General features: G+C 47.0%; 2 protein-coding genes across 4 annotated transcripts in view; both read right to left on the reverse strand.

The window, feature by feature from the left end:
- Nucleotides 1–1,961: 1,961 nt before the first annotated feature.
- Nucleotides 1,962–19,305, reverse strand: cep131 (centrosomal protein 131). 3 transcript variants are annotated; one of them, XM_079293821.1, is made up of 30 exons: nucleotides 19,195–19,305; nucleotides 17,557–17,755; nucleotides 17,289–17,383; nucleotides 15,696–15,807; nucleotides 15,250–15,377; nucleotides 14,791–14,895; nucleotides 14,494–14,673; nucleotides 14,279–14,396; nucleotides 14,055–14,171; nucleotides 13,561–13,753; nucleotides 13,310–13,404; nucleotides 12,086–12,202; nucleotides 11,822–11,984; nucleotides 11,413–11,510; nucleotides 11,145–11,324; nucleotides 10,842–11,033; nucleotides 10,584–10,715; nucleotides 10,356–10,481; nucleotides 10,151–10,267; nucleotides 9,860–9,889; nucleotides 7,296–7,398; nucleotides 6,344–6,545; nucleotides 4,739–4,846; nucleotides 4,287–4,383; nucleotides 4,090–4,164; nucleotides 3,569–3,711; nucleotides 2,952–3,129; nucleotides 2,662–2,858; nucleotides 2,384–2,444; nucleotides 1,962–2,272 (listed from the first exon to the last, which is right to left on the reverse strand). In XM_079293821.1, the coding sequence occupies exons 2-30, from the start codon at nucleotides 17,740–17,742 to the stop codon at nucleotides 2,201–2,203; spliced, it is 3,720 nt and encodes a 1,239-aa protein (XP_079149947.1). In that variant the 5' UTR covers nucleotides 17,743–17,755; nucleotides 19,195–19,305; the 3' UTR covers nucleotides 1,962–2,200. The 3 variants fall into 3 exon arrangements, with proteins under 3 accessions (XP_079149947.1, XP_079149946.1, XP_079149948.1); XM_079293820.1 differs by having other exon boundaries at nucleotides 10,115–10,267; XM_079293822.1 differs by lacking the exon at nucleotides 9,860–9,889.
- Nucleotides 19,306–19,597: 292 nt separating this feature from the next.
- Nucleotides 19,598–22,860, reverse strand: part of rnf213b (ring finger protein 213b) — a 35,040-nt gene continuing 31,777 nt past the window's right edge. Inside the window, exons 62-65 of the mRNA XM_079293928.1 lie at nucleotides 21,861–22,058; nucleotides 21,272–21,361; nucleotides 20,498–20,676; nucleotides 19,598–19,971 (exon numbers count right to left, since the gene is read on the reverse strand). Coding sequence (XP_079150054.1) covers nucleotides 19,833–19,971; nucleotides 20,498–20,676; nucleotides 21,272–21,361; nucleotides 21,861–22,058 — 606 coding nt within the window. The 3' untranslated portion in view covers nucleotides 19,598–19,832. The remainder of the gene's footprint in view (nucleotides 19,972–20,497; nucleotides 20,677–21,271; nucleotides 21,362–21,860; nucleotides 22,059–22,860) is intronic.

The following is a 22,860-nucleotide window of genomic DNA, read 5'->3' on the forward strand; positions in this document are numbered from 1 at the left end:
CACGCACGCACGCACGCACGCACGCACGCACGCACGCACGCACGCACGCACACGCACACACGCACAAAAGGGAAGGCGCATTGGCACTTGTAGGGCGGGCATGCGCGAGGAATTGCATCGCCACCGTCTGCTGAGCCAACACCGGCAGAGCAGTGCTGCCTCCGGGCCAGAGTCCTCGTGGCTCACACTGGACCTCGTGGCTCACAGTGGACCTCGTGGCTCACACTGGACCTCGTGGCTCAGTGGACCTCGTGGCTCACAGTGGACCTCGTGGCTCACAGTGGACCTCGTGGCTCACACTGGACCTCGTGGCTCACACTGGACCTCGTGGCTCACACTGGACCTCGTGGCTCACACTGGACCTCGTGGCTCAGTGGACCTCGTGGCTCAGTGGACCTCGTGGCTCACACTGGACCTCGGTGAGCGGCCGTGAAACTCACAGCGACGTGTGACGCGCATCATCCACCTCCCGCCTCGCTGACCGACCTCCAGTCGGGGCTTCTGTTTCAGTTCTGCTCCGTAAACTTGGAAGTGATTTGTGGCGACAATCACTCTGATTTAGTGCTTCGGGTCAGAAACCACATTACCCATAAAGCTGCACTACTCCTACCGCTCACCACGTTACACTTCATATGAACCCTTCACATTGGGGCTCGGACGACTTCCGTGTCAGAAAAACCTGACGTACTGTATTTAAACCGTCTACAAACTGCATCGTTTTAAGGTGTCAGCATGGCGGTTAGCCGCTCTGCTAAGTTACAGTAAAAACACTTGATGTGCTGACGAGCTTTGAGAGAAGAATACTTCAAAGGACCTTTGTGTGGACCAACAACACCACAAAGGGTTGTGTAAGAGCGCTGAGCTGGGAAATAAATAAAGAAAAGAGGAACTCAATAAATATGTTGCTATGTGAGGGTGAGTTTGGAGCCTTTACAATCACATCAGAGTGATGTCATTTCACATCATGTTGCACCGAAATAACTTCATTTTCAGCTTTAGCCCCCCCCCCCCCCCCACACACACACACTAACTCATGCTGTGGACCGTTCTCACTGAAATCTTATCCACAGAGACTTTCAGTGAGAGTGAGAGTGAGAGGGGCTTCGACTCATCTTCAACCAACGTCACGGTCACAATGAAGTGAGGAGCATCACCAAACATCCCAACACAGGTAGTGTGTGTGTGTGTGTGTGTGTGTGTGTGTGTGTGTGTTTTGTCACAGTGCAGCCTCTGAGTCAGGGCGGTGGAACATACCTCTGGTCACATGCTTTGTACCCCTCAGACCCTCCTACCACCCGGATCTGTCCCAGCTCTGCTTTCCTAATCCTATAAACATTTCTATGCGCAGTCCTTCCTCCTTCTGCCCCCCCACCCCTCCGATCCTCTCTCCTCTTCTTTCTTCCTCACATTCAGAAACTTCCAAAGCCTACAATCCTCCGTCTTTCACCTCGAACCTTCTTCTTCACTCGTCCTTTTCCTTTCTTTATGAAGTTGTCCACTCATCAATCGCTCTTTCTATCAGCATCCTACATGCGCTGTAACTTCAGTCTGTCCACGTGTCAGTACTTCACTTCTAACGTCAGGTCCACAGAACAAGCTGCTCAGAGACCCGGGGCCTTCAGGGGGCACTGGGACAAAAACACACGACTCAGCAGATAAAAGGGGGCACCAGGAGCTCCACTTGGTCCCAACAGAAGATAATTCTGCAGCTCTGACTGATCCCAGTTCTTGGTTGTAAGTGGTCCCCCCCCCACCCACCACACCTTCTCCCACTTCAAACCAGCGCAGGTTTCTTCGTGCTGGTTTCAGAAACATCTGGAACAGTTCTCCGTGGCAGCTCTGTGGGGAACATGGAGGCATTCCTGCACCAGAGGAGGGGGGGGGGGGGGGGTACAGTAACAAAGAACTGCAGCAGTCCTCCTCGGGAAAGGAAAGAAGAAGAATTTGTGCCACCTGGTCTGTGGCAAGTAAATTAGGGAAGTTCTAACAACACGCTGCTCCATGGGGGGGGGGGGGGTGCATTTCCCCATTTTGTGTTTCTCAAATGAGGTAGGAGAAGGTTCAGTCACTTGTTCACCGTCCTGAAGTTCCACAGGTTCAGTCCAAAGACTGAAGACTTCGTCCAAAGAAGAAACAGAACTCTGGTGGGGGCTTCACAGCGACGGGGGGGGGGGGCAGAAGGATGAGGCCCTCCTGTCAGTCACTTCTCCAGCAACTGCTTCCTCTGCTGCTCCCACAGGGTCTCCAGGTGGTCCGCCCTCTTCAGGGAAGCCTATCAGAGGAGAGGACGACATTAAAACACACGCTGTCAATCATCTCTCATCCAACATGTTTTCTGATTGATCACGCTCTGACAGAACGACGGGGGGGGGGGGGGGCTCACCTCGTGCTGCTTCCGGAGATGACTGACGGTCTCCTCTTTCTTCAAGATGGCCGACTTCACTCTGTCAACAATAAATCACAGAGAAGAGGACGTGAATGAAAATGTGACTTCTTTTGTTTTGTTGTTTTCACACCAAGCAGACATCGACTGACCTCATTCAGAAAGAAACAGGAAGTGAAACATGTTTGCAATTAATAGATTTTAACACATTATACAACTAAATAAATAATAATCTTTAAAACAGGATACAGCGAATGAATAAAGTAAGTTAAACTGACCGTTGGTGGACTTCAGCCAGTTCCTCCTCCTTCTCCCTGGTGACTCTCTCCACCTCCATCCGGAGCCTCGCTCGGACCTCTGACACCTCCACCTTCATCCTGCGGTTCTCCTCCTCCGTCATCACCAGCCGGTCGGCGAACTCCTGCCGTATCACCTCGGCCAGGCTGCGGCGCTCGTCCACCAGCTTGTCCCTGGTCTGAAAGGATGTTGGAGAGGAGGAGAGGTACCAGAATGGTGAGAAGAGGCCTTCAGAGGAAACATGGAAGAACATAAACCGCCTGCTCCTCACCTGAGTGACGTCCTCGGTCTCCTGTTCTTTCTGTCGGAGCACGGCCTGCAGTCTGATCCGCTCTCCCTCCGCCTCCATCTGCTGCCTCCTCAGCTCCTGTTGTTTCTCCACAGCCGCCCTCTCAGAGCGCTCCAGCTCCCTCAGCTCCGCCTCGTACTTATCCCTCACCCGCTTCACCCTGAGAACAGTGTTCACGGGACAGCGGTGTCGGTCAGAGGCCGTTGGAGAGGAAGAGTGGGAGAAAAATAGGTTTTGCAAAAAGTAAAAAAGATTCCCATCCCAAATTCTGCAAGGATGCAAATCAATCTGTTCACATCCCTTACACGTCTGTTCATCACGTTGCTCTCCACTGAGGTTTCTTCATTTTTCCTTTATCTGATGTGACGGTCCACAGTCAGAGGATGTTGTATGTACGCTGTACAGAATCTAAAGCCATATGAGGCACATTTGTGATGCTGGGCTCCACAAATAAATTGAATTGAACTGGAATCATACAGTTATGGATGTCCACTACAGCAACAAACTCCCCAAAGTACATTTTAAGAACGCTCGTGTTTCTGACAACATCTTTCTTAGGAACTACATGAGTTCATTGTGACGGTGCAGTCAACACACACCTGTTGTCAGCTGCCCTCTCACACGCCTCCTTGTCCTTGCTGGTCTCCTCCTCCAGCGTCCAGATGGCGAGCTCGATCTCTTTGTCGCGTCCTCGTCGCAGTTCTTCTTTGAGTTCACGCTCGCGGCTCAGCAGCCACGCTTCCTGCACACACACACACACACGCACACGCACACACGCGCACACGCACACGCACACGCACACACACACACACACACACACACACACACACACACACACACACACACACACACACACGCAGAATTTCTTCTTTGTTGGTAAATCTTTCACTTATTAACAGGAAGTTCCTGGATCAGAGACTGATTCACTACCAGTAAAACGTTCCCACAGTAACTCTAAAACTGATACATGATGACTAGTAATGCAGAGAAGAGAAGTTTAAACAGGTGAACCTGCAGGTACTAGAACTCAATTCGAAAGGTTTGACACATTTCCATGTGTTCGCTCAGGAGGAAGCACATTCCTGCAGGTTTAGCTTCTTACACCTCACTGTGAACAAACCTCTTTTTTCTTGTAGTTTTCCTCCCACGTCTGCTTTTCAATGTCCAAACGTTCTTGTAAGGTCTTCATCTCCACCTGGTCGCGCAAACAACACTGAATCAGGTTCCTGCTAACTGCCTGAGATTCGTGTGATGGATGTTAGCAGAGGTGCAGCCACTAGTTAATGATGCTGCTGTTGTTCTGCACCTTATCCTCACCTGGTGCCTCCTCTCCTGCTCCTCTCTGGTCTTGTCCAGCTCTTCTTGGAGGGCCCTCCCTGCCAGAGAGCTGTTCTCCTCCAGCTCGCCGCGCTGCCTGCCGGAGAAACACAAAGAAGAGCCGTGACCAGGAGAACACAGTCGATTCCCTCAGCAGGTTTTGGGAAACACCAAAAGGTTTCTGTGGAGCCCAACAATGAGGTTGCATGTACGAGATACATTCAGTGCTCTCCGTTCATCTCAGCATCATCCATGTGGGACGACATTTCTAAAAACAAACTACCAGACAAGACTGGAACCACAACTCGGAACACCCAGAAGAGTTTAATGATTGAGCTGACGAGAATGACGACCAACTAGTGGAACATTCTGTGGATGTCTCTCGTAAGAAAAACAACTCCGGTTCACGACTTCAGATTTTCACAGTGGAAAGACGTGACCTCGGACATTACCTCGCAGCCAGCTGAGCCAGCCTCTCTTTCTCATCAGCCACCTCCTTGTAGAGCCGCCTCCTCTGCTGCTGCAGCGACAGCTCCTCCTCCTGAAGCTGCTTCTCATATCTGACACACACGTGAGCAGAAAGACAGGCTGCTGAAATGAAGGGAACCGATGTGGACTCATTACTCACTGGCAGAGCACTCAAACATGAGCGCGCTGCCTTTTAACCAACTCTCGAACTCTACCGGCCTGTTCCAGGTTTTAAGCTCCAGGCAGGCTGCTTGGTACGCAAGATGTTCACTTTAAAGCTGCTTCCTGCTTCCTGTCTGAAGAGTTTTTCTTTCAGTTCAAAGTGTGAGGTTGGACAGTTGTAAGCTGACTTTTACTGTGTTAATGTGTGTGTGCTTGCATGTTGATAGTGTCCATGAAACTACAAGTCACGAGATGATCAACTCTGTTATCTGTGTTCATGTACAGACCTTCAAACACCAGGACAGAGACTCAGAGGACTTTATTCAGCGGCAGTCAACACGTTCGGTAGCTTGTAGCCGAAGCTTCGGTTTAAACAGTGACAGTTCATCAATAATAAATTCTAATATAAAATATTTTGCATTATTCAAACTGTTTATTGCCTAAAAGTCATTTTTGAGTGACAGAGTGACCGACTACTTATTTTGTTTGTTTTACAGTCACTCGTCATCAGATCTTCTCTCTCCTTATTGTTTTTGTTCATTTCGCTCATTCATATATATATATATATATATATATATATATATATATATATATATATATATATAGTCTCTGATATCCAATTCAAAAACTAATTGCAAATAGCTTAATATTTATATTTAAAGATTACAAATATGAAGTCATATCACACCTCTCCTGAAAGCGCTGAACATTTTGATATTTGAACAATTTCTGTGGCTTAAAAAAATTCATCAGTGGTGATATTTGTAGCAGTATAAGTTGTAGTAGAAGTATTATTCGTAGAAGTATTCGTAGCATTAGAATAAGTACTAGTAGTAGTAGTAGTGATATTTGTAGTAGTAGTAGAAGTTGTAGTCGAAGTATTATTCAGATGTTGACGACATACAGACGTTAATACAACTGTTGTTCACTGTACATGGGACTACATCATGACTCGAGTTGAGACATTATTTGGTGTTCAGGACCTTTGGACGAGGACGTCCTGTCCCCTGATCTGGATCACGAGTGGTACGATGTACTTGTCTGTCAGCAGCACTTATTCCCTCTCTCGTTGCATCATTGTGGTTTTAACAAAGGAGCCACACAGTTGAATACTTCTGATATCAGACAACTGTTAAGTTACTCCGAGCCACCACGGACTCGGCTGAGAGTCACCAGTTAACGCGATTACTCGTTTAACATAATTCAGAATTCAAACATGTAAAACTTAAGTCAGCTGTTGGAATATTGATTCTGGCAACTGAACACTCAACAACCAGACATTTTGATGCTGGTGACAGTTTGGATTCCATGTTTGAAGCTTCTAACTCGTCTGGACGGCCAACATGCACCTGCATATTGTTGATGACGTCGGCTGTGGAAGGTTCTACAGAAGGCTGTGATGAGTACTGATGGCGTGACATGCCCACCTCTGTTTGGCGAGCTCCCTCTCTCTCTGACACTGCTCCTCCTTCTCCCTCTCCAGCTGTTGGCGGAGCTCCTCACACTGGCAGACGTAGCGCTGGGCCACGCGGTCGTCCCCCTGCAGCAGCTCCGCCTCGTGGAGCGTCCGCAGCTTCTTCAGCTCCTGTTTGTGCTTCGAGATCAGCTTCTGGATCTCTGGCTCCAGACCTGAGGGGGGGTGGAAGAACAGAATCCAGGTCAGGGCCTGCGAGAGGTTTACGGCTCACTGGATAAAACACGCTGGGAGGAAAATGTGATGATTGGTGTTTTGTTTGAAATAATGATTCTGGATAGTCATGAGTCAGATGACTTCGAGGCAGGTTTACTTTAGGTCCAGATATTGGTGAAAACAGAAGTAAATACACCGAGTAGAGAAACACAAAGAAGGGCTCTCGAGCTCGGTGACTCTACAAACACTCCATCAGCTCTGGCTGACGACGGTCTGGGACTTCTCATGGACTCTCATGAATCCTCACAGGCAGGAAATAGTGGAGGAACTCGGTAAGTGTCTGCTCCTCTTTGTTCATGCCAGTACAATAGATTCATGATGGACAAAGTGTGTTTACTACATGTCATAGATGCAATGCAGCATGCGTCGTTGAGTTTGATGGTGAGAGTCAATACGAGTACATGTCAGATTCCTGCTAAAGGATGCATGAATAAAAGAGTACTTGATATGAACTTACCCCCAAGCAAGTTAGAAGTACACAACATGACATTACACCATGGCTGCAACAAACCATTTCCTTTCTTTGTCAATTATTTTCTCAATTGATCGATTAGTAGTTTGGTGAGTAAAATGTCGACTCGTGTTTCCCAGAGCCAAAGAAGACGTCGTCAAATGTCTCACAGAGGAGAGAAAGCAGAAGATATTCACATTTAAGAAGCTGGAATCAGAGAACTTTGAGGCTGAAGTACCTTTCACAGTGATCTCTTTGATCTTCTTGGTTTTCTCGTCGATCCATTTCTCCCGGCGGATCTTCTCCGTGGCGCTCATTAGCTCTTTTAACTTCTTGATTTCCTGAGGAGGGGAAACGATGGAGGTGGTTTGGTGTCACAGAGAGGCGGCACTGATAAATCAGCAGCAGGGTATTATTCTCACGTAAAGCTCGGGAGGGACTTTGTTTAGCTTTCACCAGGTGAAGACAACAGTGACGAAGTCCAGGGGTATGCATGTTAAGATCAAAGAACCACAAGGGAAACTAGAAAATGCATTTCCTGCTGAAAATGCGTTGGAATGCTGAAAGCTGAAATGAATCTCAAAAACATTGCTGAAAATAGATATCCAATTTTAAAAAAATTGCAAGAAGCTGAATAATTCAAAAAAGTTGAAAGATTACAAATATGAAGTTATATCACCCCTCTCCTGAAAGAGCTGAACATTTTGATATTCGAACGGTTTCTGTAGCTTCAAAGAATTCCAGCGGTAGTGATATTTGTTGTAGTAGTAGTAGTAGAAGTTGTAGTCTAAGTATGAGTAATTAGAAGTAGTAGAAGTAGTAGTATCAGCAGTCGAAGTAACAGCTGTAGTAGTGGTCGTAGTATTTTATATAACAGTAGTAGTAGTATAATAAGTAGTAGTAGTAGTAGTAATAGTAAAGTCAGTTTTTGAAGTAGCAGTAGTACTAGTAGAAGTCGTACTACTAGCTGTAGTAGTATTAGTACCTGTAGTAGCAGGAATAGCAGTATTAGCAGTTGTGGTATCAGTAATAATAGTAGTGGTAGTGGTAGTAATAGCAGTAGTGGTAGTAATAATATTTATGGTAGCAGTAATAGCAGTAGCAGTAATAGTAGCAACAGCAAAAGTTGAAGTAGTAGTAGTAGTAGTGGTAGTAATACTAGAAATATTAGCAGGAGCAGTAGTTGTCGCAGTATTTGTAAGAGCATTCATTATTTCAACAACAAAGCCAAATTTTGAGCTAAACGTTCAAATACAGTTAATCCATGGGGCTTTTATTTTGAAAGGGTGGGAGAGAGGAGACATAATCATAATGTCTGACACACACAAACAGAGGTTATTGAATGACAGGCTTCATCACAAGCAGTTCAGTTAGAATTCACTCTCTGGGGCTTTTATTTTGAAATGGGGTGTGGGGTGTGGGGGAGAAGGGGAGAGGAGACAGAATCATAATGTTCGATAAACACAAACCGGTTATTAAATGACAGGCTCATCACAAGCATTTCAGTTAGGATTCATTCTGTGGGGCTTTTATTTTGAAATGGCGTGTGTGTGTGTGGGGGGGGGGGCGGGTGGAGGAGGGGGGAAAGACCTCTAAAGATCCATAAGACCTGAATGACTGTATGAGAGACACAGAGAGAGAGAGAGAGAGAGAGAGGGAGAGGAGTGTATGTGTGCGTGTGTCTGTGAGTCTGTGTGTTTATCAACATCACTAATTGGCTCAATCGTGAACACCTGTGTGCCTGAAGCCATTTCATGGAGATAAAACAGGGAAACACCTCTCAAACAAATCATCAAAACTCCCATAACCGTAGCTCCTATTGCTCCGATATTAATGAATGAGAGGAAGAACAGATCCTGTAAAAATGTGTGGAAGTATTATTTGTAGAACTATTAGTAGCATTACAATAAGTACTAGTAGTAGCAGTAGTGATATTTGTAGTAGCAGTAGAAATTGTAGTTGTAGTAGAAGTATTAGTAATTAGAAGAAGTAGTAGAAGATGTAGTATCAGTAGTAATAGCTGTAGTATTGGTCGTAGTATTTAATATAACAGTAGAAGTAATAGTAATAATAATGGCAGTAGAAGAAGTAGCAGTAGTAGTAGTACTAGTAGAAAATATGTGGACCAACTAGAACTCGGTGTTTGAGCAAGAGCAAGGAAGAGGAGCGGTTTGACATTCAGTACACTGGGTGTGTTTCGTCCTCGTCAAACGTCTGCCAGGAGGTGATAGGGAACAAATGAATGTCAGTGCCAGCTGCAGAGCTGAGCATTTAAAGAAGTTCAACGCAGACAACGCTCGACATTTAGACAGAAAAGGTTTTTCAGGTCTGAAAACGTGCAGAAACTTCTACAGTATGTCTTTTCTATAATACTTTTACACTTGTAGCACAAATAGGTTTGCAATAATAAAACATGATTTGGATTTGAAAGTTGAAGAAGTTTAAGAGGATTTGAAAATATTCTCCATAGAAACCCATTCAAAAATAAAGTTGCTAAAAGCTTAATGACTCAAAAAGTTTAAAGGTTAGAAATAGAAAAAGTCATATCAGAGATGAGCTGAAGGAGCTGAACATTTTGATAGTTGAACGGTTTCTTTTGTTCTCTTTTGTTTCTCATTGTTGGAATGCTTAACAGCATTCCAACAATAAGCTCTATAGTTACATCTAGAGATGAATGAGAAAAGACTCACATGCAGACAGACTGTCCAACAGAAGGTGTGAGGGACAGAGAAATGAAAGGAAAAGGAATGAGAGGGATGACCGTGCCATGATGACCAGGTAAGAGGAGAAAAAATAAGTTACCTCGCACAAGGGACCCAGAATTTGCCACACCTAAAAGCCAGGGAAAAAAACAGAAATACAGAAAAGGACGGAGAAAGACAGTGAAGAAGAGGAGGAAGAGGAGAGGGAAAAACAGTGGGAGAAAAGACAGTTAGACAAAAGCAGCACTGCAAGAAAGCGCTCGTTGCGACACGATGACGCCAGATGCAAAGCAGAAGAAGAAAACTCAGAAGTGCACGAGCAAATTCATGAATCTCGGCGGGAACATTGGATCACCATCGAGCCGTTCAGCTGGAGGGAACGTCTTCTCACCATCTCATGCTGCTCCTGCATCTGTGCAATCTTCTTGGTGTACTTTTGGTCCACCTGCTTCAGCTCTCCCAACACTCCTTCACAGCGCTCAGTCAACAGCTTTTTATCGTTGATCAGCTGAAGAAAGACGGAACACAGTTTCAAACCACGAGAGAAGACGTGTGAGAAGAGCTGGATGCAGGTTAGGTTGTGTACGTGCAGCTACCTGATCGATGAATGTGAGGTGTCTCTGGATGGTGGCTTCATATTGTTCCCTCTGGAGCTGGAAGCTCCTGCTCAGCTCCTTCTCGGTCTCCTTCACGTGTCTCACGGTGAGCTCCCTCTGCTGGCCCTGAAGGAGATAAACAATGCTGAGGCTGGGTATCGTCACCCAAGGCAGCGAACGGGTCCGCCCACGTTCAGATGCACAGTAATGTGTGTGAGTTTCCCCCACCAGTGCGGCCTGCAGCATGTTGACTGCACGTTTCTTCTCCTCCAGCTCCAGCTTGATTCTCATCATGGAGCCGGAGACGTCGGCGGCGGACGCCTGCTCGACACCAACCAGCTCCTCCTCCGACAGCACGGCCTGAGAACACGCAGGGGCACAAGCACAAGCGGTCAAAGTGTGTCAACTGATTTATCGCTTTTGTTATTAATCAGGAAATCCAACAACAGCGGGATTAACATATCCTGAGAGCGGACAGACGCGGACCTCTCTGTGCGAGCCCGAAGTCACCGAGCGTGGTCTCTCCTGTTCAGACTTCTCCATCTCGTCCAGGAAGCTCATGATGCTCTGCAGCTTGGCCTCGGAGAGCAGGGCGCCCCCGTCTGGCAGCGCCGGGTGGTGACTCAGCTGGCCGTGACGCTCCAGGTTGTCGGTGGTCAGAGAGTTGGAGTCTCCGTCCTTTAGGGGAGACACAGTGGAGATGCAGGTTAAAGTCGTGAACAGAGAAGTGCTCTCTGGCTGGTGGTCAGCGCTACATAACTAGGAAATGAATACCGGTATTAGTGTCACCTCGTCTATCCAGGCGTATTTCTCTTTGCTGTAGCACTTGGGCTGTGACAGCCTCTCTGGCTCCTCCTCCAACAGCTTCAGGGTGTCCAGCAGATCGTTCAGGGTGGTTTTAGACGGAGCTCTGCTGGACAAAGCTCCCTGCCGCTGGTCCTCCACACTCACCGACCTCTGCAGGATCTCCTGCAGCACGGAGATCACAAACAAGCTTATAACGGACGGAGTCAATCGTTTTGAATCAATAAAGTGCAGCTGGTTTTTAATTCTTTACCTGGGAACACTGGGAAGCTCTGCAATTGGACAAAGCTGGGGAAACTGCTCTGAAGCTGGAGAGCTCACCGAACTCAGCCACAACGTTCAGATTGGAGTCTGTGGAAACATTGAAACCGAGACCACGTCAAGACCAGGACCGGAGTGTGTCGAGGCCGAGACAAGACCAAGACTTTGAGGGGTTGAGACCAAGACAGAGACCAAGGTAGGGCGAGACCGACTCAAACACACGGGCAGTCTCGTGATATCAGCTGCAGAGGCTTCTTCGTCTGAGACCGAGACACCGGGACTTTAATAAGCGGTCTAGAGATCCAGTCCACCTCGAGTACTCCAACACCGCTACAGCTACAGTATTACAGGTTCTTTCACGTGATCTACTTTCCATGTTGTTGGTGGTCAATAAGGCTCACCTGTGTTTTTAGCTTTCACATCTGTGGTCGACGTCGGGCTGTTGTTGCCCGCTGAGGCCGACCCTTTGTTGGTGAGAGAAACCTTCCTGCGTCCGACCACACCCGTTTCTCTCACACTCTCCAGCTCCACCTCATGCTGAGCCTCTGCAGAGCGCTGCAGCTCCTGTAACACACCACCAGAGGGAGCCGTCAGTCAGTCAACAGCTGTGAGCCGCAGCTCTGTGTGATCGTTTCATTAATTAGGGTCTAGAACACAGTACGTACCTCAGGTGTGTTCACCTGCGTGGCAGCGAGGAGGACCAGACGGGCTTTCTCTTTACGGAGAGACTTCCTGTCGTTCTGCTGCTGCACCAGACAAACCTCCACCTCGGCTCTGTCCTCCTGATCCCACAAAGGAAACACACAGAGGAGGTGTTACGCACCAGGAGAAAGAGAGAGGAGGTGTTACGCACCAGGAGAAAGAGAGAGGAGGTGTTACGCACCAGGAGAAAGAGAGAGGAGGTGTTACGCACCAGGAGAAAGAGAGAGGAGGTGTTACGCACCAGGAGAAAGAGAGAGGAGGTGTTACGCACCAGGAGAAAGAGAGAGGAGGTGTTACGCACCAGGAGAAAGAGAGAGGAGGTGTTACGCACCAGGAGAAAGAGAGAGGAGGTGTTACGCACCAGGAGAAACACAGAGGAGGTGTTACGCACCAGGAGAAAGAGAGAGGAGGTGTTACGCACCAGGAGAAAGAGAGAGGAGGTGTTACGCACCAGGAGAAAGAGAGAGGAGGTGTTACGCACCAGGAGAAAGAGAGAGGAGGTGTTACGCACCAGGAGAAACACAGAGGAGGTGTTACGCACCAGGAGAAAGAGAGAGGAGGTGTTACGCACCAGGAGAAAGAGAGAGGAGGTGTTACGCACCAGGAGAAACACAGAGGAGGTGTTACGCACCAGGAGAAAGAGAGAGGAGGTGTTACGCACCAGGAGAAAGAGAGAGGAGGTGTTACGCACCAGGAGAAACACAGAGGAGGTGTTACGCACCAGGAGAAAGAGAGAGGAGGTGTTACGCACCAGGAGAAAGAGAGAGGAGGTGTTACGCACCAGGAGAAAGAGAGAGGAGGTGTTACGCACCAGGAGAAAGAGAGAGGAGGTGTTACGCACCAGGAGAAAGAGAGAGAAGGTGTTACGCACCAGGAGAAAGAGAGAGGAGGTGTTACGCACCAGGAGAAAGAGAGAGGAGGTGTTACGCACCAGGAGAAAGAGAGAGGAGGTGTTACGCACCAGGAGAAAGAGAGAGGAGGTGTTACGCACCAGGAGAAAGAGAGAGGAGGTGTTACGCACCAGGAGAAAGAGAGAGAAGGTGTTACGCACCAGGAGAAAGAGAGAGGAGGTGTTACGCACCAGGAGAAAGAGAGAGGAGGTGTTACGCACCAGGAGAAAGAGAGAGGAGGTGTTACGCACCAGGAGAAAGAGAGAGGAGGTGTTATAGAGAGGAGGTGTTATATACCTGAGAGCCCTGAGAGCCTCTGTGATTGGACAAAGCTGGGGAAATGGCCCTGAAGCTCATCTCAATTAAGTCAGCCGTAACATTCCAATTGGACTCTGTGGAGACACATTACAAATCAATACATCTTATAATATTCATGGCTTGTGCTGACCAGTACGAGTGCCCTTAAATACCACACAACAATATACCACGAGAACGATAGGACAACAGACTTATCAATGCCCAGAAATCATGAACAAAACAATACCGACCGGTGTTCTTAGCTTTCCCCTCAGTGGGCGACATCGGGCTGTTGTTGCCCGGTGAGGCCGGACTTCTGTTGGTGAGAGAAATCTTGGGCGGCTTCTTGCGTCCGACCGCGCCAGCCGGCCTCAGACTCTCCAGCTCCACCTCCGCTGCATGCTGAGCCTCTGCAACCCGCTGAGCTCGTTTCTGCTGCAGCTCCTGTAACACACCACCAGAGGGAGACACAGGACAACGTTGTGAGCCAACGTATTCCAGGGAAAGCAGCCGCAAAGACACTTGTTTCCAATGTTTGGTTAGGGTCCAGTGCGTGACCTGATAAAGTAGATCTTAGATCTCGTGATTTCAAACATGTGGACGTTTACAAAGCAAGATGCTTCTCACAGAAAGTGCTGCTGTGAGGTATTTGGACCACGGCACAAGGATTAAAAGTCAGACTGTCTCTGCCTCTCTGCTGCATCAGTGAAACTAGAACGGCTGGAGGTAAATGAGAGCTGGGTACCTGGATGGCAGCCAGGCGGGCCAGGCGAGCTTTGTCCTCACGAATCCGTTTCCTGTCTTCGTCTCTCTTCTGCTGCTGCTCCGGGCGACTGTCCTCTTCTGTTCTCTCCTCCCACTCCTACAAGGGAAACACAGAGATAGCGTGACAGTTGATACTCTGTGAATAGAAAGAGAAACTAGACCAGTCCAGGCTATGGAGAAGAAGAGGTGAGGACGGAGACACACCTTTCTTTTACTGGCGAGGATGCGTTTGAGCGCCGCCTGGTTAGTGTGCCGTCTCTTGGCGTGGCGTCTGTACCAGCGCTGGATGGTGACCGCTGCCTGGTTCACCTGCTGAATAAACCTTCAGAACACACACAGGGGCTGCTATGAGCCACGGAACAATGGACGGCAGAACATCAACGCCAACAGAACAGTAAACACACAACAGTGGGTCTGACCTCTCGGCCTCCTCCTCGGTGACCTCCCTCCGTCGGGACGGCACGGGGCTGCCGCGCTGAGCCGACACCGGAGACCTGTTGTTGGAGGTGGAGGACGTCGAGGAGAAATTCTTCTGGGACTTTGTCAGGGAGCTGTTGTCTTGTGACACCTCATCGTTTGCTGTGGCCTTCAGGATGTTGCTGAAGAAAATTCAATTCAATGAAATTCCAATGGCTTCGAAAACGTTACAAGAACAACTCTGATTGTGATTGTGATGAATGAATAAAGCAAGCAATGACGTTCATTTCAGGACATACTTAAAGGACGGCCTCTGGTTGGAGCTCTTGGGCGTCAGTGGTTTCTCAGAGTAGTTGTTGTGTAAGATGGTGGTGACCGAGTTCCCCACAGCTCCCTTGTTGCTCCTGGGAAGAACAAAGACACGGTGACCCTCTCCAGGAGACGTGTTTGTGTGATGAGAATGCCACTGAAACGTTTTCACACTTCACCCCCCTCAAGGCCTTACAGTAACAAATACTGTCCATGCTTTGAAATTCTTACCATGTTACAAACTCAATTGTTATGAAAGAAAAAGGTCTCAGTGTGTGGATGGAATTCCTGAAGGCAGTATCAGCTGCCATGACCAGCAGGTATGAAATGTGAGAAGCAGCTCGAAATCTAGAATGCTGCAGAGCAAGTAGTCACCGGACGGATGTCAGGCGTGTCCCTGCTCTACCTGGTGTGTGTGTGTGTGTGTGTGTGTCAGAGCCGCTGCCCACCTGTTGTTGGCAGTGAAGGTAGCAGCCAGAGCGATGCCAGGCTCCCTCTTCTTCGGGCCGGTGGGAGAGTCCACGCTGCCGGTGCTGCGGGAGCTCGAGTGCAGCGGGACAGTTCTGGGCTGATCGTCCTTAGAGACAGGAAACAAACACGCGTTACGTCTACAACTACTGAGACAGTGACAAACCTTCAAATCGCTTTTTATGTCTGGAAAGGAGGAACATCGGCTACGTTGTTTAGCTATATAGCACAGATGATGATCAAGATGTTTATTAAATCAACATGTGTGTGGAGGTATCTGATGTCTTTCATGTAGTTATGTTGGATGTATAATGCATTTATATGCCGATGTATTTATGTGCAGACTGTAGCAACACATTTCCTCAGAAAAGGACAAAAAGGATCTATTTATATGAAATGAAATGAGAGAGTGGTTGAAGGCAGCTACCAGGATGTTCCACGTGGTTCTGTCTGGTGAGGCTTTGCTGAGGCTGGCCAGTTTCTGGCGTCCATCTGAGCTGCTGTCGAACAGGGCCAGGTAGTCCTCACTCTGGTCCTGACTGGGGAACACACAAGTCAGCCACAGGTTGAACAATACTGCACAATACTAGCACTGCTATCCCCATGAAACCAAAATGATTTGCATAGGAAGACACCACTAGAGTGGGCCAAAACATATTTGTGCAATTAGGATGAAGTGTATTTTTCGTTGTAGCTGTGAGCCAAGAACTTTTTTTTTTTTTTTAATCTGTCCTTCAAGTGGCAAAAAAAGCATTATGGGCTCAATTTACACACAAGCAGGGCTTAGCAGTGCACGATATGCAATTAAACAACGGCACACAATGCAGGAACCTCAGGTCATGGCTTTCAGAAGATTAAATGTTGTAATGACAGCTGCAGAAAGGGGACTCATCCCCGTCTCTTCTCCTCCCCCAAGTACTGGAATTCAGTATGTGGCAGCTGACCGTCTGCGAGGGGGAACTCCGTTACGGATTCCATGTAAATGCGTGCATGTGTTGATCCCGACGGCCTTCAAATAGCCGTACACACCAGCTCCTCCATCAGGAGGCACAGATGTAGGCTGACCTCTTGTCTGGCCTGGCCTCCTACGCTACGTGTGCTGTGCAGCGTGTCTGGAGAAGTATAGAAATGAGCATGTGTGTGAGCATGGGTGAAGCCAGCTGGCCCAATGAAAAGCAATCGGACAACACAATTGAGGCAGCACATTCCTCCACTTTCTGCTTTTCAAGAGAGCGGTGCACGGAGGGGAGGAAGCAGTGGAGAGGCAGAGGGGTGGTGAGCGACCCAATGATGACCCTTAAAGACTTGGGGGGGGGGGGGGGGTTTCGGTGGTACTTAGAATTTAAAGCCCCTCTGCTCTGCATCCTCAGAGGCAGAGAGGGGAGGGGGCATGGTGGCAGCTGGCGGACAATAGAAGCAGAGCGTGCACACACACACTTCTCCTTTCACTGGCTCCTGCTGGGGGGGGGGGGGGGGGGGGGGTAATTTGACCCCAAAGTCCCGGCCCTCCCCCCTCTAACCTGGGACAAAGCAAGTCGCTGCACCCCGCGACAGCCGCCCAGCTCCCCTCTACTCTTTATCATGCCGGAGCGCCACAATTCCCATTGTCCTGGAGCTTCAGGGCTGCCAGCTGTTGATGCTGAAGAGAGACTCTGGTTTAAAGAGCAAAGACACTGCGCACGAGCTCCAGGGATTCAGAGCACCAGCACCGCTCCAAGACCGTCTGACACACCTTATCTGAAATGCACACATTCTTCTCTGTCGTTTACAAAAACATGTGTGTTACTGTAAAGGTCATCTGATGATCCAACAGGAGGACATGTTGTGCCTGAGGCTTTGCAGAACACAATCAGCACATACTGTACTCTGTGCACCTTAGTGTGTCAATGTCAGTGATAAGGAATGAAGGGAAGAGTTCTGGCCCAGAGGAATAAGAAGGGATACCAATGTGCTACAAGCATGCATAGTTCCAGTGTTATTACCTCAGCAGGTGTGTGTGCATCTGTGTGTGTGTTTGCACCTTAAACTGATGTTGGCCTGCTGATTAACCTGCGTGGTGCTGTTGCACCGCCGGAGGTTCTTGATGGAGCGGGATCTCCCAAAGCTGGCATCACTCTGTGGATTCAGAAGGGTTGTTTGCAAACATTACACAAATCATGGTGTCCTGGAGAACTCTGAGACAGTTTGCTCTTTCCTGCATCTTGATTCGATCAGAACTCGTAAACAGTCAGCAGCTCCGTTCTGCTGCCAGCTCAAAAGTGCACATATGGCAGCTGACGGTTACTCACCAGGGTGTTGCGTTTTCCTCTGCTGTCACCAGCCACAGAAACCGACACGGACCGAGAGAAGTACTTCCCAGGTGAAGCGCTGCTGGGTCTTCTGGACATGGACAGCTGGGAGCCTGCCAAGCTGAGGTCCAAGGCATCTCCTGAGGCCGCTGTCGGGACGGATGAAGGGCTACGTGTCGCATGCATCCTTTAAAAAAACCTGAAAGAGAGTCAAATAGGCTTGAATGTAAGACACACTTCTGCCGCAACGACAGAGGAAGTAACATCACTTTCCCATCGACTGTTTTGTCTCCCTGGGTAACCGACAACAAACCCACTCACTGCTCAGTCAATACATCTGGGACAGTCTGACAGTAGCCACCGCTGAGGTTGTGAGGACCCGTTACTGTGTATCATGTTAGCAACGGACCACGCTAACGTCAGGTAAGTTAACTTATACATAAAGCTGTGAGGCTAACAGTAGCCTGGTGTTGCTAAAGTGGAAGATAAGATATATATATATATATATATATATATATATATATATATATATATATATTATTGAACCGTTCGGTACGAGGCTCACGGTTCGGTTCGCATGACGAACCGAACAACACGTTTGAATAAACAATTTAAAAAAATATATATATATATATTTTTTTAAACCTTTATTTCACCAGGTAGTCTCATTGAGATCACAAATCTCGTAAGTAACAATACTACATAACATTAAGGAGCAGTTTTCGTTTTTTATGCTTCTGTGTTGCTAAGAAGACACCCCAGAAGATGAGTCACTCAGGTATAGTCCATCATTGTTCAAAGTCAAAGAATAACTTCATGATGTTAGTTGTAATGAGTAAATATATTTTAAAATCAAGTACATTTCTCTGCATTTATAGTTTTCTACTGTACCGAAACGTACCGAACCGTGACTCCACTGTATCGCACCCAACCGTGAGTTTTGTGAACCGTTACACCCCTAATATATATATATATATATATATATATATATATATATATATATATATATATATATATATATATATATATATATATATATATATGCACAGTGGATAGTGCAAACAAGAGACATAGTAAAAAAACAGATCAAAACAAGTATTGTCAATAAGTAATAAAACAGTAAAGAATATTTAAAAAGTAAAAAATCCACAATAACTACAGTATTATATATATACAGACAGAATACTTGTAGTGTTGCAGTGTGTTTATTTTTGCACAGATGTTTGGTGTTGTGTTGTTGTGAGGTCTGTTGGGAGCACAGCTGGTTGTGCATCCTGAGCTCGTGCAAGACAAACACTTTGTTTTCTGACATGTTACCTGCTGCTCCACTTCGACAGGTGTGTGTGTTATCATCATCACAAGCAGGGGGTGTGATAATAAATATCGCTGCGTATGAAGCACCGCGAGCACGAGCAAAACAACACATCTAACGTTAGTCAGCATAATAACACATGCAAGCTAACAGATACTGGTACAGCAAGCTAACACGGTCATGATACCGTTAATAATAACGGTACATCTAACGTTAGTTACGTTATCTTATCGACTATTACCGATTAGTCCAAACTGATGCAACGTCATCAATCAACCGTCCCATCGACCCTAACAATGTCGGTTGTCGCTTTTCAGACTACTTACTTCTTCACAAGCTGGATGGCACCATTGCTGATACGCTCTGTGTTCGGTTTCGCGGCTTTAGTTCCCGACACAATCCTCCTGATACCCAGAGAAAGTACTCCGTTGACTCAGTGGGAGCCAAATAACGCGTAACATCATCTCTGGTACCGAGGCACATAGCGGCAGCCTCTCGACGTCTGTGATTGGCGGAGGTAGAACATTGTCTCTTTGTACGTGGATCTGATTGGCTAAGCCGAGCTGTCCGTCTGCCGTGTGGATTCCAAGGGGCGTGGATCGAGCAACGGGTTGGTTGACTTTGCAGAGGGAGGTGTCAGAGGGCAAAATCACATTTTTGAGTGTTGGGAAATACTTGAACAGAAAAAAAAACTCAGATTTCTTTATAATGATTTTATTATTTGTTCCCAGACTCCTTATTAACAGAATCAACATGTAACATAAGGAATATAATAGGCCTGCTTCAAATGCATTGATTTGCACGATACCCTGGTCACTTTCAGACATCTCAACATATACAGAACGATTTAATCAGAACATGCCCTATCATATGGAATGAATTACATTCAATATCCAGATATCCCAACAGCAAGATATCCCAACAACAATAACAAAAATATCAGAAATAAGTCGGTAGAAATAATTTATCTTCTTTTAAACTCCACAGCAGCCTTCCACACGTCGGCCCCGTGTCCCAGCGTGATGTCCTCTGGTAGAAGCTTGAGCCCCAGCAGCACTGGAAGGTTTTTCTGCTCCAAATGGACCGCTACGGTGGACCTGATGCTGGAGACGGCAGGGAGAGGAGGGCATGAGGAAAAACAACTGTTAGCACTGCCTCCATTGTTTACACCACACGCATGCCTATTCACTTCCCTGTCCAGCTGCTGCTTCAATAGGAGTGACCTGTGGCTGAGGGGATACAACTTAAGCTCCTTTCCCCTGACAGATGGCTGCCTGGAGGGGTCACGCTCTCTGGTCCTGGAAGTCAGAAAGGCTCCAAATCCCAGGGGAGAGCCCCGGGTGAGACCTCCACACTTTGCTCTGTCTGGGATCAATGGATTCCTTTAGACGAGGGTGGTGATCTTTAAACTGACGATAGCCACACGTCTTACATTCATGAGCTTTCAAACACATTCTCATTCCTATAAACACCTCTTGGGTAAACTAGGGATTAGATGTAAATCATGCAAATGTTTTGAGGATTGTTTTACCATTTGGCACATGACTTCCTGCAAAAACTAAACTCACAAATGGTCAGTTTGGTTGTGTTTTCACCACGGAGGGGGCAGTGCAAATGGTTTGTGCTTACTCCCAGTGTGGTTGGTAACCCTGCTCCGGCACGGCATTGCTCGTCTTCAGCAGCAGAATTTCATGCAGCTCCAAAGAGAAAGTGTCAACATCTGTGCCGGCGAAGAAAACCTTCAGCTCCTTCCGCGCTTCCTCAGACAGCTTCTGCTGGAACTCGGGGGGAAGCGTCCGAAACGGGTCCTGAAACATGAACGTAAATTAAGTGTAATCTGTTCTGTGGCAGAAACCGCTGTGGGGATTCCTCAAATTCTGTTTTTATTGGGGTCAGATCTGGGGGCGCCGGCCGTGTCAGGCACACTTTCAAAGGATTACAGCCCAGAACATTTAACTCTCCCTGGTGTTTGGGGTCAGCCACTGGCAGCCAGCGGAGGTCACGACAAGATGAAGTCTAAAAAACAAATGCTGTGGTCACTACGGGAGGAGTTTCTTTCATGGATGTTTGCGTTTAAAATTCTTAAAAGGGGGCTTTGGCGTATGCACAGTTTAACCGTTGTTTGGGCTTCGTGATTGGCCTGTTTTAAATGTCTAAAATAGTTGGAAATAAAACGATTGATTGATTTCTAAGGCTCTTTTCTATACAATGCTCAATTCATGTACCACAAAAATGACATGTTCTAAAATAAAGTATATTCATTTGGGGGCTTTTCCACACAAATACTGATAGATGTGAATGTTTGCGATTAAATCAGCGTATGTATATATATGTATATATTTCTGCCACCCCGTAATAAATATTTCTCTTGATCCGCCACCGTATGTTACATATTTTACTTACTTGATTTCTGTTCAGCATAAGCTCAGATTTCCAAGAAGTCAGGAGCTGCCAGGTGAATACGCTGTGTTCAAGTCTGCTCTCCCCCAGACCCTGACATGAAAATCAAACAGACACGTTTTAATATTTCAGAAACATACCGATTCGTTTAGTTTTAGCTCCTCACTCACAGCTCTTCAGGGCTTATTTATTGTAATTTCTTGTTTGCAGCCTTTGTTTCTGTATGAAAACGAGTGAAACTTGCTCGACTTGTTTAATCCATCACAGTGAACATCGGCACTGGTACATTCTCATTGCATAGTAGATTTTCCCAAAAATAAAAATGTACGTTATGATTTAAAGTACAATGTAAACTGACTTATGGACCTGAACACTATCTGTTTTAATTAGCATCAGAGCACTAGAGCGGGCTGTGAGATTTGATTTAATTTATTTCCACACATTAGAGTAAAATAAATCGTATTTAAATGTGTGTTTTACAGAAAGAAAAACAACCCTGTAGAGATGCACTGCTTACTAAACGATGTCAACATAACGCCATTCTTCACATGGCAGTGTTGTCAGTCATAGCTGTGGGTCTGGAGGTTTCTACCTTGGCTACAGTGCTGGAAATCTGTGTTTCCATCTGCAGCGACTCAGCGAGGTAGGACAGCAGTTGACCTCTCGGATCTCCGCCCGTCTTTCCGAGAAAGCGAAGGCCGATCTTCACCACATACACGGCACCGCAGACGTCCGTGTACGAGCGCAGCACCGTCCTCATGGCGCTGCTCACCGAACCCTTCAGCGGTTCCTGTAGGACGGACGGGAAACAGTCAGCAGGCCAGCGAGAGGAGAGCGAAGGGAAGGAATCTGACTTCGAACAAAGCGGCCTCACAGAATCCCACAGGGGGAACGACTGTGAACATTCTTAAGACCTTCACACACGAGGGGGCGTGGAGAATAAACGACACGAAGATGCTAAATAATGCAGCACATCTATTCATACCGACAGCGAGGGGAATTTGAGACGGTCGAAACACTTTTCGGTAAAAGTTTTGAACAGATTCACAGGCAGAGGACCAACATCCAGGATCAGCAGCGTCTGACGAGAACTGTTGTGTAGCTTCAAGAGACTCGAAGATATTTGATTGAGTTTCCTTTTCGTGAAAGGCTCGGAGTTAATTTGAGTTCCCTCTGCAAGAGTTACAGTGTGTATGTCTAGTACTTTTATTGTGAAAGGTAAGAAGGGAAAGAGTGGATCTAGCTGCCTTTGTCAAGATTGAAAGGAGTAATAAAGTTTGCCTTCTTGGGTCGGACTAGTCTACACTTTAATGTACATTTTGAATATGTCTGTTCCTCGCAACGTGATTGGTTGATTCTTTTATCTGCGGTGCGAAAGCTAAAAAAAAACTTTTTAGCGGCGCAATATTCGCATTCTGTGTGAAAGTACAACAACTAATCACACGATGAAAACAGGCTGCTGTCCATCCAGATTGATCTTTAGAAAGACTGGACAGCAATCAAAAAACATGACATGTTTGCAAATTGGATCCAAAATACGTTTTGGAAGTGTTTAAATGAGATTTCTACAGATGTGTCTGAACTCCAGCTGC

Source organism: Melanostigma gelatinosum, assembly GCF_949748355.1.
Source record: "Melanostigma gelatinosum genome assembly, chromosome: 21".
NCBI lineage: Eukaryota > Metazoa > Chordata > Actinopteri > Perciformes > Zoarcidae > Melanostigma > Melanostigma gelatinosum.